The sequence below is a fragment of the Oncorhynchus nerka genome, linkage group LG10 (genome assembly GCF_034236695.1).
Source record: "Oncorhynchus nerka isolate Pitt River linkage group LG10, Oner_Uvic_2.0, whole genome shotgun sequence".
Taxonomy (NCBI): domain Eukaryota; kingdom Metazoa; phylum Chordata; class Actinopteri; order Salmoniformes; family Salmonidae; genus Oncorhynchus; species Oncorhynchus nerka.
Window position 1 is genome coordinate 40,482,444 of NC_088405.1, and position 16,236 is coordinate 40,498,679.

At 45.9% G+C, this 16,236-nt stretch overlaps 1 protein-coding gene across 8 annotated transcripts in view; it reads left to right on the forward strand.

The window, feature by feature from the left end:
• LOC115102709 (TOG array regulator of axonemal microtubules protein 2-like) overlaps window positions 1-16,236 on the forward strand; it is a 61,995-nt gene that overhangs the window by 21,110 nt on the left and 24,649 nt on the right. For 5 of the 8 annotated variants that reach the window (XM_065023330.1, XM_065023332.1, XM_065023335.1 and 2 more), the window contains 2 exons: window positions 32-4,696; window positions 6,063-6,262. The exons of 1 other annotated variant lie outside the window; for it this stretch is intronic. In XM_065023330.1, coding sequence (XP_064879402.1) covers window positions 32-1,289 — 1,258 coding nt within the window. In that variant the 3' untranslated portion in view covers window positions 1,290-4,696; window positions 6,063-6,262. Of the gene's footprint in view, window positions 1-31; window positions 4,697-6,062; window positions 6,263-16,236 lie in introns of those variants that run through there. 2 more of the 8 variants (XM_065023331.1, XM_065023337.1) reach the window with 2 other exon arrangements.

Below are 16,236 nucleotides of genomic sequence, written 5' to 3' on the forward strand. Positions count from 1 at the left end.
ATGCTGTATTGTTTGCTTTGTATTCTCAAAGGTCTCAGACAGTGTTGCCAAATACTCAGGGAGATCGTGAGTCTATATCATCTGAGCCACTCAGGGACTTTTTTGGGATCACTGAGGACAGTCTCCTCACTGGTGTCCAGGATTCCTTCAAAGAGTCGCTGAACAATGTCCTCTGTATCCAAAGAGAGGGACAGGTAGACACTCAAAGTCTATCCCGGGTTATTGTTGGAGAAGTGTCAAAGAAGGTCAATTCCATGATCTCTGTGGCCATCCAAACTCCCATCTCTGGCCAAATGTCCCCTGTCATTTTTGCCAGTGGTGGTGTATCCAGAACCAAGGTTGTTGAGGAGATGGTGTCTGGCGTTTCCAACATACTTCAGATGTATATTAATGGGAAGAGTGTTGAGCAGAGTGTTGTTCTCAGAGAGGATGGTGTTGAGGTGGATATGACACATTTAACAGGACAGGTCATGACAGCCCTCAGTGGCACTGTTTTGAAATTCAGCAATAAGGAGGAAAATGATCCCGACAAGAGGGAACTGCTTTGTGTTGTTGCTGACCATATGAAGATGCTTGAAGCTTGTAAAAGTCCCGAGGAGATGCTAAAACAAGGAGAGAGCAACCTCAATATCAAAGGTGCCAAATCTAGTCTTCGTCTGTCAACACAAAGTATGAACAGACTACTCACTGAGGAGGTTCAGACCAAGGCCACTGAATCGATCCGGGAGATTGTTAAAAGATTCAGGGGTTGTACATCATGTTGTTCTGGCACTACATCATCTAGTCCAACTCTTAGGATAGGTGAGATCAGAGACCTTATGATTGACCCTGAGGCCTCTGAGTTGGTAAGTACCTTTGTTTCAGACATGGACAATCTTACCCAGTTTATCAGGGCATCCTGCTCTCCTGCACAGAGTGAGCAGATCCTTCTTGAAAACCATCAGAGTAAGATCTGGTCTTACACTGTTGGCTGTTACTACGACATGAAAAATATGCTGAAGAGGATTCTTACCTGTCCAAAAAAAGGGGATCTCGCAAGTACATTTGTGAAGAGCACAAAAGATTCTTTCACAATGGTTCCAACTTTTTGCCTGGACTTCGATCATTCCAGTAATGGTGAGGCTGACACATCGGACTCCATTTCTTGTAAACCACTTTTAATAACCCCCTCATCTATGAATAAACAAAAAGGACAAAGTGAGACCCCAAAACCTCTCTTGGCTCTCAAAAGTATTTGCAAGACCAAGTCCTCCTTGACACCACAAAAGCGATTGCCAGCCAGGTTCTAGTCTTGTATAAGACTGAGGTGATGGAGAAGTTCTCATCTTCTGTTGGAGAGTGTGATTCTGAAGAGTCTCTGGAGGCCATTCTATTTGTGGATGGCATCATGTCTGACTTGAATGATTTCACCAGTTCTTGTTCCCCCTCACCATCTGAGTTGTTAGACAGTGAACAATGTCTCTCCCATCTCACTTTTCCACTTGGTCTGCAGGACAGCACCACCAACAGTGAATCTACCCAGAATCTTCCAGTTATAAATATGAAGAAACTCTCCAGTGTGTCTTTCCAGACAAAGGCTAGAAAGGCAGTGAGTGAAGCTCTGAGATCTATCAACCCCTTTACAAACAGCTTACTGGGAGACTCTGAAGCATCTAAATTGCTGGACACTTTTGTAACAGATGTGGAGACTGTTGTTCAGTCCATGCAGGCACATGAATCTGAAAATTTCCAAATTTCAAAAGTGAGCACCCTTTCTGCTGCTCGTATTATATATCATAGATTTCGAGAAATGCTGAGGCGGTTTCTCATTCCCTGCCAAGACAATGTAAAGGTCATCGATGGTGTTACACCAATACATGATGAGACTCTCAAACAGGCTCCTAGTGAAAGTTTAGATTCTCAGGTGACTTGTAATAGTGATTCTCTTGAAATCCAAGCGGACCTTCAAGCCTGTACTAAGGAGGTCATTAGTCAAATCCTCACTGTGTATCACTCTGAGGAATCCATGGAGGAATGTTTCTCTAGCCTAAAAGGAGATACAGAAGACCTGTCCAAGCTTTTGGATGCCGTTGTTTCTCAGATTGACGTCCTTGCCGCCTCCAAATCATATTTATCTGTTGATGACTATGCTGTCAATACACAGGACAATTTGCATGGTGAGATCAACAATGATGAGGAGGAGGCATCCTCTAGAAGTCTTAAATCCACAGCCTTTGACAAACTATGTACTGAGGAGTTTCAAACTAAAGCCTCACATATGGCTGGTGGGATCCTTCAATCAGGGTTAATTGGCATTGTAAATACCAGCCTTGATGGTAGAAGTGCAGACATTTGTGCAGAGTCCAGTAATGATGGTGATGATAGAGATGTCAAAATCCTTCAGAAGAGTGGAACTCCACCTTTGTTCACCTCTTCTCTGCACACCAATTCTGCAGCATCCAACATCGTCATAAGCATCACCAAAGACCTTAATAGCTTCACCCAGATGACTAAAATGTCTGATGCTTCAGTGTCTGGCCAGTTAGAGAGATCCCTGTCAGCTTCAACCCTTCCTGTCAGTGTTCACAACGGGGCCAATGTGAAAGGAAAGATCATTTGGCCAGGCACTGTTAACCTGTTCAACAATGTGTTCACCAAGGTCAAGGATTTTTTGCCCAGCAACAACCGGTCCTCCTAGACAATGTGGTTGAGGCCCCCAAACATGCCGAATCCATATGCAGAACAGCTACTTCTACACAAATGACTTACAGTGAACATGAAGGCAGCCAGACCAGCATGGTAAATTATTCCAAAGCCTTAATTAGTCAGACTCTGATGACAATCCAGAGGAGAGTGTCTATGTCAGAGAGGATGAGCACTTCAGAGAAAGGCCTCTTGACTCGTTCCATTGTGCGCTCCATGTTGGAGGATGTTGACATGGTGAGAACTGATGGACACGAGATACACCGGCCATCCTCCTCAAAGTCCTCCCTGTCCATCACCTCTGCCATGACCAGAGGGTCTCAGAGTGATTTTACAAATTCTCTTCCAGGCACTCCAGTCCCCAATGACTGGCCTGTTGAAATCTATTGTCCTATCATTAGGAGTTCGGTCATTGATATGAGTAACTCCTCAACTCATTCACAAGGGTCAACAAATTACACAAGGCAAACCATCTCTGCCATAGTTGACATTGTTATGGAGGTCATTCCAAGAGAAGATACAGAACACATAGCCACTGCAGATGATGTCACTTCTTTTACAAGAAGACTTGCGAGACTCAGCCCCAGGGACGGTCTTCAGAACTTCTCACATGAGCTCTCTGACAAAGTTTATGAGCTCATAAAAAGTCACAATACCCCCCGGGCTCTTTTTGTGCCAGCTGGCAAGAGCGTGTCTGACTCTATTCTTTTGAAGCTGAAGACAGGATTGAATGCTTCTGAAGAATCCAGGGAGTTTCCATCTGACCTTGTGTACTCCTTTACTACGGAGTCAATAAAACGTCTGCTACAGCAGATTGTCTTCTGGCTTCCTCCACCATCACAAGGATCCGATTTCTGCCAAACTATCATCTCTGATGGTTCTCTGCAGGAAACAAGTTGGCTTATGCCGAGCTCTTCTTCCATCTCCATTAGTTCCTCACAGGTTTTCTGTGACACAAAGAGCCTTTTCACCAATATAATGGTCAATCAGGTCATGGATACCTGTTCTGTGGCCTCCAATTCATCAGAAGAATTATCAGAGTTGATGAACATAATCAATGGGTTGTCCCCAACTGATGCTGGAACACTTGACTCTGACAGACCGGCTCTCATGACCACTAGCCGTCAGTCTAGTTCCAAATCATTGCCTAGACCCTCTCTGTCTGGCAGCAGCACACACAACGGTGGAACTGTGGATATTCATGTTTTAGGAGAGGTGGAATCCAAGATGGACAACAAAGATCTGGAGATGTCTAGTGTCTCTGTGGATCCATCAACTCCATCAGCCATGGAGTCTGATACACATGCATCATTTGACTCCACTAGCAATGACTACACCTCTTTGGTACTTTTACTGATTGTTAGATTGCTGTCAATGATCACCCCTATCACATTACTGGAATCCTCTGACATTGGTGAAACATCAAGAGTTCTCACAAAGAGGATTCTGTCTGAGTTCTGTGGCACCTCAGGCCTTGAACCAACTCAAGCCTACCCCCAGAATCTGAAAATCAAAAAGATTTTCAAGGCTGTCTACATGGGGCTTCTTCAAGAATTCGGGTCAGAGAAGATGCTCCAGGTTGCAATGAAGTCAACGGATTATGCATTTGACGATGCCCTGGTCAAATCATTAACGAGGGAACTACTAACTGAATGCAATGAGGCTAGCTCTTCACCTCCCTCCATGACACAGTTGTCATCACACAATGCACTTGGCAGTGACGAGGTAGGTAATTCTGGGCTTCCAACAACTGGTATAAAGGAAAAGAAGAGAGGAAGATTCAGCGCTCTCTGTGGACTCAATCCAAAGGTACATATGTCATCAAAATACAAATTGTAAAGATTATTTTTATAAATTACATACAGTATGATGGTAAACACTGATACCCTTTGTGTGCAATTTCTCCTACTGTATAAATGACTGTTTGTTACCCAGTGTACAAAGAAGGTCAACAAGAAGAACCACTGCACTCCAACACGTTCCCAGAACCAGACCCCTGCCGTCAGTGAAACAGGTAAGTCAATACACTCAAATGTGTACTGAACAAAAATATAAACACAACATGCAACAATTTCAAAGATTTTATTGAGTTACAGTTCATATATGGAAATCAGTCAATTGAAATACATTCATTAGGCCCTTATCTATGGATTTCACATGACTGGGTATATAGATATGCATCTGTTCGTCACAGATACCTTAAAAAAAGGTAGGAGCGTGGATCAGAAAACCAGTCAGTATCTGGTGTGACCACCATTTGCCTCATGCAGCGTGACACTTCTCCTTCGCATAGAGTTGATCAGGCTGTTGATTGTGGCCTATGGAATGTTGTCCCACTCCTCTTCAATAGCTGTGCAAAGTTGTTGAATATTGGTGGGAACTGGAACACGCTGTTGTACACGTCAATCCAGAGCATCACAAACATGCTAAATGGGTGACATGTCTGGTGAGTATGCAGGCCTTTCGACATGGGGCCATGCATTATCATGCTGAAACATGAGGTGATGGCGGCGGATGAATGGCACGACAATGGGCCTAAGGATCTCGTGACGTTATCTCAGTGCATTCAAATTGCCATTGATAAAATACAATTGTGTTCGTTGTCCGTAGCTTATGCCTGCCCACACCAATAACCCTACAGCCAACACGACGCCATATACGTGGTCTGTGGTTGTGAGGCCGGTTGGACATACCGCCAAATTCTATAAAACGACATTGAAGGCAGCTTATGGTAAAGAAATAAACATCCAATTCTCTGGCCACAGCTCTGGTGGACATTCCTGCAGTCAGCATGCCAATTGCACGCTCCCTCGAAACAAGTCAACCAGCGTTTTTCCTTGCTCCTATTTTTCTCAGTCTCTTGTCTCTAAGACATCTGTGGCATTGTGTGGTGTGACAAAACTGCACATTTTAGCGTGGCCTTTTATTGTCTCCAGCACGAGTTGCACCTTTGTAATGATCATGCTTTTTAACCCACAAGAGTCTACGCCCTGTCTGGGCCGAGGGGTTTGTATCGGCCTTACTGCTATTAGCCCATACAAACGCATTGAATAACAGATTCACTACATGGAACTGAAGTGTCTGTCCTAAATCTGAGAGATATAAGTTGATGAATATATATATATATATATATATATATATATATATATGTTTTTCATGTTTTTATCCACCTCTTTTTGGCACTAAACAGTCTAAGCCCTGGGGGGGCCTATGTAACACTTCGCGTTAAATAGGCGGATTGAGACTGCTAGCCTACCTGCCGCCCTACATTTGTAAATTATGTAGAATATTACAATTTAAATAATAATAATGCAATACTAATTCTTCACACTAACTAGGGTCAGTTAAAGAAAATGTTATGTTTACATTTCTTTCTCCAGCAATTGTCAATGATCAAGAATCCTGCCGAACAGAGAGTATATGCTCCACCAAGAAGAAACCAAGGAAGCGTTCGCTCATTTCCAGGATGTTTTCAGCTATAGGCAAAGCCTTTTCCAGTCCCTTTACTTCCTGCTATAAAAAGAAGAGCACCTAATCTATATTTCAAAATAAATATTTGAAATGAACATAATTGCATTAATTCTTCATGTTGAGTGTTTTTCATTATATATTATTGGATGATATAAAGTGTAGTAGAAGTTGTATAGTTGACTATATTACTTTTAAGATACATACAAAAATAATAAGAATAGTGTGCACTTCTAGGTACAGTTGAAGTCTGATGTTTACATACACCTTAGCCAAATACATTTAAACTCAGTTTTTCACAGATCCTGACATGTAATCCTCGTAAAAAATCCCTGTCTTAGGTCAGTTAGAATCATCACTTAGAGTGTTGGACTAGTAACCGAAATGGTTGCAAGTTCATATCCCTGAGCTGACAATGTACAAATCTGTCATTCTGCCCCTGAACAGGCAGTTAACCTACTGTTCCTAGGCCGTCATTGAAAATAAGAATTTGTTCTTAACTGACTTGCCTAGTTAAAAATATTTATTTCAGCTTTTATATCCTTCATCACGTTCCCAGTGGGTCAGATGTTTACATACACTCAATTAGTATTTGGTAGCATTGCCTTTAAATTGTTTAACTTGGGTCAAACGTCTCAGATACAGAAGAATAAGTCTATGATGGTATGATAATGATTGAGATGGTGATTAAAATAATGATGACTAGCGGTACCCCACCCTACCCTAAATCATTCGATCTGATTAATTCAATTCAATGCAATTTAATCTTTGAGGGCTGCAACCATAGAAATACAATTTATTTACACTAATAATAAGCTATTGTCAACTTCCGTCTATGCTTATCTTGCTCATTGCTCACTGTCAATTGCTGACTGTTACCCTATGTGTGCAACTATTATTGATTTCTCACAGAAAAATAATTTGGTTGCAAATGTACCTGGGGCCATGTAAATAATTGTTAGGCTACTCGTTTTGAATCCACCGGTGGCAACTTGTGTGACCATAAAAGTCTGTGTGCGACTTGGCACAGTAAAATAATTTGGTTACTGACCTGCCCTACATCATAGAAGGTCCTTCAACTCGTTATGGAATGATGATTTCAAGTTTCCCACTTGTGAAGTATCAGAATCAACCAGTAGGAAGCTCTACGCTAAAAACGTACATTAATTTTAACTCTGAGGTTCCAAGTTTCCGATGGCATGTGAATGCATCAATAATTGCTCTGGTAATTTTGAATGTTCAGTCAGTGAGCATTATGGGTAATTATACTACATACTTACATCAAATACTTTATGATAGCATCATCTACTGTAGTAACAGTGCCATTCCAAACACAATAAATGTGAAAATGAACAAAGATACAAAATATTGCTAAAGTGAAGAAAATCAGCTCAAAATTGTAGGAGGAAATGCCCCTGCAGCAGGGAGGCTTACGGTATTATAATATATTGTAGATAACATTTATATAATTTGTGTATTTACAGTATCAGTACGCATACAAATGAAAGTATATGCTAGGGATTGATCTACACTGAGTGAACAAAACATTAAGAACACCTTCCTATTGAGTTCCCCCCCTTGGTGGTGGACCATTGTTGATACTCAGAGAAAAGTGTTGAGCGTGAAAATCCCAACAGCATGGCAGTTCATGACACAAACTTCTACCATACTCTGTTCAAAGGGACTTAAATATTTGTTCTAGCCCATTCACCCTCTGAATGACACACATACACAATCCATGTCTCATTTGTCTCAAGCCTTACAATATTTTTTTTAACCCGTCTCCTCCTCTTTATCTATACTGATTTAAGTGGATTTAACTAGTGACATCCATAAGGGATTATAGTGTTAACCTGGATTCACCTGGTCAGCATATGTCATGGAAAGAGCAGGTGTTCTTAATGTTTTATACACTCAGTGTAACTTATTGGCACTGAAATAAGTTATTTTCAACCATTAACTGGGGCCTTGTTGAGGCCTTATCTAGGTAAGTAATTGCTGATTGATAATAAAGTATTATTTTGATGTATGGAAAAAATATGGTATGGAATTCCTATGTAGAGAAGGTTCTCTCTGGTAGTTGTTCAATATGACTTGAACTTTTACAGGGGACTCTTGTAAAATGGATGTTTAATCTCAGTGTGCCTCCCTGTTTAAATAAAAGTTAAATAACATTTTAAAAACATCAACACAAACACAGGATATGGGGTACACATGGTTCACATCATTACATACTAGGCCCTACTGCACCTGCATTCCAGCACCATTCCAGCATCTGGAATTGACTCAACATGTTTGAGGTGGGGGATCAATACATGTGAGGGGGAAGAATGTGTGTGTGTGGGGGGGCGTCCATGTTTGTGTCTGTTCTCTGAGGTGTGTTTGAATATGAATGAGCAGCAGTGTTGTGATGTGTCCTATCCCGTCCTTGCAGAGTGATCTTCCTTGGCCTCATCACATGTCTCAGGAGGTGGAAGAGGCGTTGAGCGCTCTAATCCTCCGTTTTTTTGTTGTGAAATAATACGTATTTTTTTAAATGGACAAGGTAAATTATTCAAAGCATTAAATTGGGGTGTTTCCCACTTATTTACACAACCTACTCCACACTTGCAAAGTGAAAGTTTATCGAAAAGTTCTGAAATTAAGTAGTAAACAGAAGAAAAGCAGAATTGAGTTCAATTAAAATGCGAATAATTTAATGGTCTATGGTTCAATCCCTTTTCTGCAGGTGTGATGAATAATTAATATTGTTCCTCCTCTTCCTTGTGGCAGGCGCAGCAGCACACTGCCCTCCAAAGCCTGCAAAATAATCGCCGGACTGCCCCTTTCCTAGCTCTGCATGGAACATCCAGTGTCACATCCTTGGTGACGTGTGGGGTGACATCCGGGATGACCACAGCAACATCCGCTGGAAAGGGAAAAAATAGGAACAGAATGTAAACAAATGCAAACCGTAGCTTCTTAACACTGGCCAGTTGAAAGGTTCTACTAAGATGTCATGACAAACGGTACCTGTCAGAGTGCTCTCTAAGTGTTACTCACCTGCTTGGATGTCAGCTGGCTGAGTGGCGAAGATGGCCATCGTGAGAGTCCTTTCTTCAGGTGTGCAACTATTATTGATTTCTCACAGAAAAATAATTTGGTTGCAAATGTACCTGGGGCCATGTAAATAATTGTTAGGCTACTCGTTTTGAATCCACCGGTGGCAACTTGTGTGACCATAAAAGTCTGTGTGTGACTTGGCACAGTAAAATAATTTGGTTACTGACCTGCCCTACATCATAGAAGGCCCTTCAACTCGTTATTGTCACGTTCTTTCAAAATCGAACCCAGAAGCAGACCAGGACAAGGAGAGTAGGAAGAAGGTGAGTATTTATTTACAAGTGAATGTGAATGGGTAGATATATCCAGGTGGCGTAGCGGGCAGCGGTGGTGAGTTGATGGGAGTAAATAGGTGGATCCAATGGGGTAGCGGAATCCTCCGACGACCAGGCGGGAATGGGGTAAATGATCCGGGTGAGTAATGTTCATGGCTAACGATCCGGCAGGGAATGGATGTCAGGTCAGAGCTTTTGAAGGGGAGAGGTGATGATCAGGACAGGTGTGCAGATTACTGATGGGATACAGGTGCGGGTGAACATCGATCTCCCAACAAGCTCATTCGCCCGGCAACCAGACAGGGTGCGTTCCAGGACACCGGAAACACACTCCAGGACAGAAACACAGGCAAACACAGACTCAGGAAGCGGGATTCGTGACAGTACCCCCCCTCCGACGAACGCCACCGGGCGGACTACCTGGAGCGCCAGGGTGGAGGCGGTAGAAGTCACGAAGCAGGTCGTCATCAAGGATCTGACGCCGAGGAATCCAACTCCTCTCCTCTGGACCATATCCTTCCCAATCCACGAGATATTGGAAACCTCGACCCCGCCGTCTGGAATCCATTATGCGGCGCACCGTGTAGGCAGGACCACCTCCGATCATCCGAGGAGGACGAGGAGGAGGGGGCAACAGAGGACTGAGGAGAACCGGCTTGAGGCAGGAGACATGAAAGGTGGGGTGTACTCGAAGCGTTTTCGGCAATTTGAGTCGGACCACAACAGGGTTAATGATTCTCTCCACCACAAACGGACCAATGAACTTTGGTGACAGTTTCCTCGACTCAGTCCGTAGAGGAAGATCCCGTGTAGCCAACCAAACCTTATCTCCGATGGTATAAGCGTGAGCAGGAATACGGCGACGATTCGCCTGGATCTGATACCGGTCAGAAACTCTAAGGAGGACCTTCCTGGCCCGATGCCAGGTCCGGTGGCAACGACGAATGTGGACCTGGACAGAAGGAACCGAAAGATCCCTCTCCTGAGAAGGAAACAAGGGAGGTTGGTATCCGTACAGGCATTGGAAGGGGGACATCCCAGTGGCAGATGAAGGAAGGGTATTATGGGCATACTCGACCCAGGGTAATTGAGATGACCAAAAGGTGGGATCAGAGGAGACAAGACAACGCAGCGTGGACTCCATCTTCTGGTTGGCTCTCTCCGCCTGACCATTAGATTGTGGGTGAAATCCAGAAGTGAGACTGACTGTAGCTCCAATGGCCAAACAGAAGGATCTCCAGACAGCAGAGGTAAACTGAGGACCACGGTCAGAAACAATGTCACTGGGCAATCCGTGGACCCTGAAAACCTCCCTAACCAGGATCTCGGACGTCTCCGTGGCAGATGGAAGCTTGGAGAGAGGGACAAAATGAGCAAACTTGCTGAATCTGTCTACAATGGTCAGAATGACCGTGTTCCCAACAGAAGGGGGCAATCCCGTGACAAAATCCAGTGCCAGATGCGACCAAGGTCGCCGAGGAATAGGTAGGGGGTGAAGAAGCCCAGAGCTGGGCCGATTGGTACTCTTGTTCTGAGCACAAACAGGACATGCGGCAACAAACCTCCGGGTATCTTCTCCCATGGCAGGCCACCAAAATCGTCTGCGCAGTAGCGCCATAGTCCGAGCAACGCCAGGGTGACAAGCTATCTTGCTGGCGTGGGACCACTGAAGAACAGCAGAACGGACCGACTCAGGCACGAACAACCGACCGGGTGGACCGTTACCTGGGCCGGGCTGCGTCCGAAGGGCCGCCATCACATCCTCCTCAATCTTCCATGTAACGGCTCCCACGACAAGGTTCTGGGGAACTATCGTCTCAGTCTTGGCCCCACTCTCATCCGTCTTGGAGAACATCCGGGACAAGGCGTCCGCTTTGCCGTTCTTCGGACCCAGGTCGGAACGTCAGGGAAAAATTGAAGAGTCCAAAAACAAAGCCCACCTGGCCTGACGGGAGTTGAGACGTTTAGCCGATTGCACGTAAGCCAGATTCTTGTGGTCAGTCCAGACCACAAACGGTTGCTCCGCTCCCTCCAACCAGTGACGCCACTCCTCCAAGGCAAGCTTCACAGCGAGAAGCTCCCGGTTACCCACATCGTAGTTTCTCTCAGCTGGTGAAAGACGACAAGAGTAGAAGGCGCAGGGATGGAGTTTACCGTCAGTGGAGCTACGCTGGGACAGGATGGCGCCCACCCCCACATCAGACGCGTCCACCTCAACAACAAACTGACGGGAAGTGTCAGGTTGAGAGAGAATCGGCGCGCTGGTGAATCGGCTCTTCAAGTTCAGAAATGCTCGGTCTGCCTCAGGAGTCCAACAGAAAATTCTGGTGCAAGACGTCAGAGCAGTTAAAGGCGGCCACCCGGCTGTAATCACGGATAAACCTCCGATAGAAGTTCGCAAATCCCAGGAATCTCTGGAGCTGCAATCTCGTACCGGGCCGGGCCCAATCCCGAACCGCCCGAACCTTCTCTTGGTCCATCTTGATGTACCCGAGGAAGGATGTAGTGTGGGCGTGAAAATCACACTTCTCTGCCTTCACAAACAGACGGTTCTCCAATAACCGCTGCAGGACCTGCTTAACATGCTGGATGTGGCTGGAAAGCTCCTTGGAGAAAATCAGGATGTCATCCAGGTAAACGAACACAAACAGACCGATCATATCCCTCAGCACGTCATTCACCAAACTTTGGAACACTGCTGGAGCGTTGGAAAGTCAAACGGCATCACCTGGTACTCGAAATGTCCCATAGGTGTATTGAATCCAGTCAACCACTCGTCCCCCTCTTTGATCCGAACCAGATGATACGCATTGCGTAGATCAAGCTTCGTAAACACAGTAGCACCCTGTAAAGAATCGAAAGCGGAGCTCATCAAGGGCAAGGGGTACTTGTTCTTGACCGTAATATCATTCAACCCCGATAATCAATACACGGTCAAAGAGAGCCATCCTTCTTACTCACAAAAAAATCCAGCTCCCAGGGGTGATGACGAGGACGAATGAGACCTGCAGCAAGAGACTCCTTTATGTAGGTCTCCAGGGCTTCCCGCTCAGGTCGAGAAATACTGTATAACCGTCCCTTGGGAAAGGCAGCTCCAGGGAACAGCTTAATTGTACAATCATAAGGTCGGTGGGGAGGAAGTGACTGAGCTTTCTGCTTACTGAACACCTCACCCAACTCGTGATATGTTTCAGGAACCAGGGACAAATCAGGAGGAGCAGACTCACTGACCCGACTGGGGACAGCATGAGAACAGGCAGTCCTGAGGCAGTTAGCATGGCACTCAATGCTCCAACTAGTTACCTTACCAGTCACCCAATCGAACGAAGGATTGTGTTCTCTTAGCCAGGGGTATCCAAGAACCAGAGGAACATGGGGGGAAGGCAAAATGAAAAAAGAAATAACCTCTGAATGATTCCCCGACAACAACATCTTAACCGGTTCAGTCCTCATAGTGATCCGTGCCAGACTACTGCCGTTCAGAGTGGTTGCTTCAATGGCTTCCGGTAATTGCTCCTTGGAAAGCCCCAGCTGTTCCACTAAGTCGGCATCAATGAAGCTGTCATCGGCACCTGAATCGATGAAAGCGTTAATCGCTAAACTCTGATTCTTATTTATGAGGGTAGCAGGAAAACGAGGTCTGACAGGGCTCTTGAGAGGTTGAAACTGGCTCGCTAACAAACCTCCCAAACTTAACGAGCCGAGCAGTTTAACGGGCGCTGAGGACAAACGGAGATGTAATGTCCCGAGCTACCACAGTAGAGGCAGCTGTTGGTCTCACGTCTGCGTTGGCGCTCGTCCTTAGTTAACCCGTGCCGCCCCACTTGCATAGGTTCAGGATCTGGCGGCAGGACTCCTCCACTAATCCCGTGTGAGGGAAAATGATCAACCCGTTCTGGTCCACTTCCTGAACCGAATGGTAACCGAGTTGCTGATTGATTGGATGGGCCCCACTGCTTCTCCCTCCTTCTCTCTCGGACTCTATTATCTACCCGAATAGATAAAGTGACCAAGCTGTCTAGGTCACTAGGCTCTGGATAGGATATCAGCTCGTCCTTGAGTTGCTCCGACAACCCCTGGTAAAAAGCCGCTTGTAGTGACATTATATAAGGTAGCATTGTTTAAAGTGGCTAGTGATATATTTACATCATTTCCCATCAATTCCCATTATTAAAGTGGCTGGAGTTGGGTCAGTGTCAATGACAGTGTGTTGGCAGCAGCCACTCAATGTTAGTGGTGGCTGTTTAACAGTCTGATGGCCTTGAGATAGAAGCTGTTTTTCAGTCTCTCGGTCCCAGCTTTGATGCACCTGTACTGACCTCGCCTTCTGGATGATAGCGGGGTGAACAGGCAGTGGCTCGGGTGGTTGATGTCCTTGATGATGTTTATGGCCTTCCTGTAACATCGGGTGGTGTAGGTGTCCTGGAGGGCAGGTAGTTTGCCCCCGGTGATGCGTTGTGCAGACCTCACTACCCTCTGGAGAGCCTTAGGGTTGAGGGCGGAGCAGTTGCCGTACCAGGCGGTGATACAGCCCGCCAGGATGCTCTCGATTGTGCATCTGTAGAAGTTTGTGAGTGCTTTTGGTGACAAGCCGAATTTCTTCAGCCTCCTGAGGTTGAAGAGGCGCTGCTGCGCCTTCTTCACGATGCTGTCTGTGTGAGTGGACCAATTCAGTTTGTCTGTGATGTGTATGCCGAGGAACTTAAAACTTGCTACCCTCTCCACTACTGTTCCATCGATGTGGATAGGGGGGTGTTCCCTCTGCTGTTTCCTGAAGTCCACAATCATCTCCGTATTTTTGTTGACGTTGAGTGTGAGGTTATTTTCCTGACACCACACTCCGAGGGCCCTCACCTCCTCCCTGTAGGCCGTCTCGTCGTTGTTGGTAATCAAGCCTACCACTGTTGTGTCGTCCGCAAACTTGATGATTGAGTTGGAGACGTGCGTGGCCACGCAGTCGTGGGTGAACAGGGAGTACAGGAGGGCTCAGAACGCACCCTTGTGGGGCCCCAGTGTTGAGGATCAGCGGGGAGGAGATGTTGTTGCCTACCCTCACCACCTGGGGGCGGCCCGTCAGGAAGTCCAATACCCAGTTGCACAGGGCGGGGTCGAGACCCAGGGTCTCGAGCTTGATGACGAGCTTGGAGGGTACTATGGTGTTGAATGTCGAGCTGTAGTCGATGAACATCATTCTCACATAGGTATTCCTCTTGTCCAGATGGGTTAGGGCAGTGTGCAGTGTGGTTGAGATTGCATCGTCTGTGGACCTATTTGGGCGGTAAGCAAATTGGAGTGGGTCTAGGGTGTCAGGTAGGGTGGAGGTAATATGGTCCTTGACTAGTCTCTCAAAGCACTTCATGATGACGGAAGTGATTGCTACGGGCGGTAGTCGTTTAGCTCAGTTACCTTAGCTTTCTTGGGAACAGGAACAATGGTGGCCCTCTTGAAGCATGTGGGAACAGCAAACTGGTATAGGGATTGATTAAATATGTCCGTAAACACACCGGCCAGCTGGTCTGCGCATGCTCTGAGGGCGCGGCTGGGGATGCCGTCTGGGCCTGCAGCCTTGCGAGGGTTAACAGGTTTAAATATCTTACTCACCTCGGCTGCAGTGAAGGAGAGACCGCATGTTTTCGTTGCAGGCCGTGTCAGTGGCACTGTATTGTCCTCAAAGCGGGCAAAAAAGTTATTTAGTCTGCCTGGGAGCAAGACATCCTGGTCCGTGACTGGGCTGGATTTCTTCCTGTAGTCCGTGATTGACTGTAGACCCTGCCACATGCCTCTTGTGTCTGAGCCGTTGAATTGAGATTCTACTTTGTCTCTGTACTGACGCTTAGCTTGTTTGATAGCCTTGCGGAGGGAATAGCTGCACTGTTTGTATTCGGTCATGTTACCAGACACCTTGCCCTGATTAAAAGCAGTGGTTCGCGCTTTCAGTTTCACGCGAATGCTGCCATCAATCCACGGTTTCTGGTTAGGGAATGTTTTAATCGTTGCTATGGGAACGACATCTTCAACGCACGTTCTAATGAACTCGCACACCGAATCAGCGTATTCGTCAATGTTGTTATCTGACGCAATACGAAACATATCCCAGTCCACGTGATGGAAGCAGTCTTGGAGTGTGGAGTCAGCTTGGTCGGACCAGCGTTGGACAGACCTCAGCGTGGGAGCCTCTTGTTTTAGTTTCTGTCTGTAGGCAGGGATCAACAAAATGGAGTCGTGGTCAGCTTTTCCGAAGGGGCGGGGCAGGGCCTTATATGCGTTGCGGAAGTTACAGTAACAATGATCCAAGGTTTTTCCACCCCTGGTTGCGCAATCGATATGCTGATAAAATTGAGGGAGTCTTGTTTTCAGATTAGCCTTGTTAAAATCCCCAGCTACAATGAATGCAGCCTCCGGATAAATGGTTTCCAGTTTGCAAAGAGTTAAATAAAGTTTGTTCAGAGCCATCGATGTGTCTGCTTCCGGGGGGATATATACTGCTGTGATTATAATCGAAGAGAATTCTCTTGGTAGATAATGCGGTCTACATTTGATTGTGAGGAATTCTAAATCAGGTGAACAGAAGGATTTGAGTTCCTGTATGTTTCTTTCATCACACCATGTCTCGTTAGCCATAAGGCATACGCCCCCGCCCCTCTTCTTACCAGAAAGGTGTTTGTTTCTGTCGGCGCGATGCGTGGAGAAACCCGTTGGCTGCACCGCT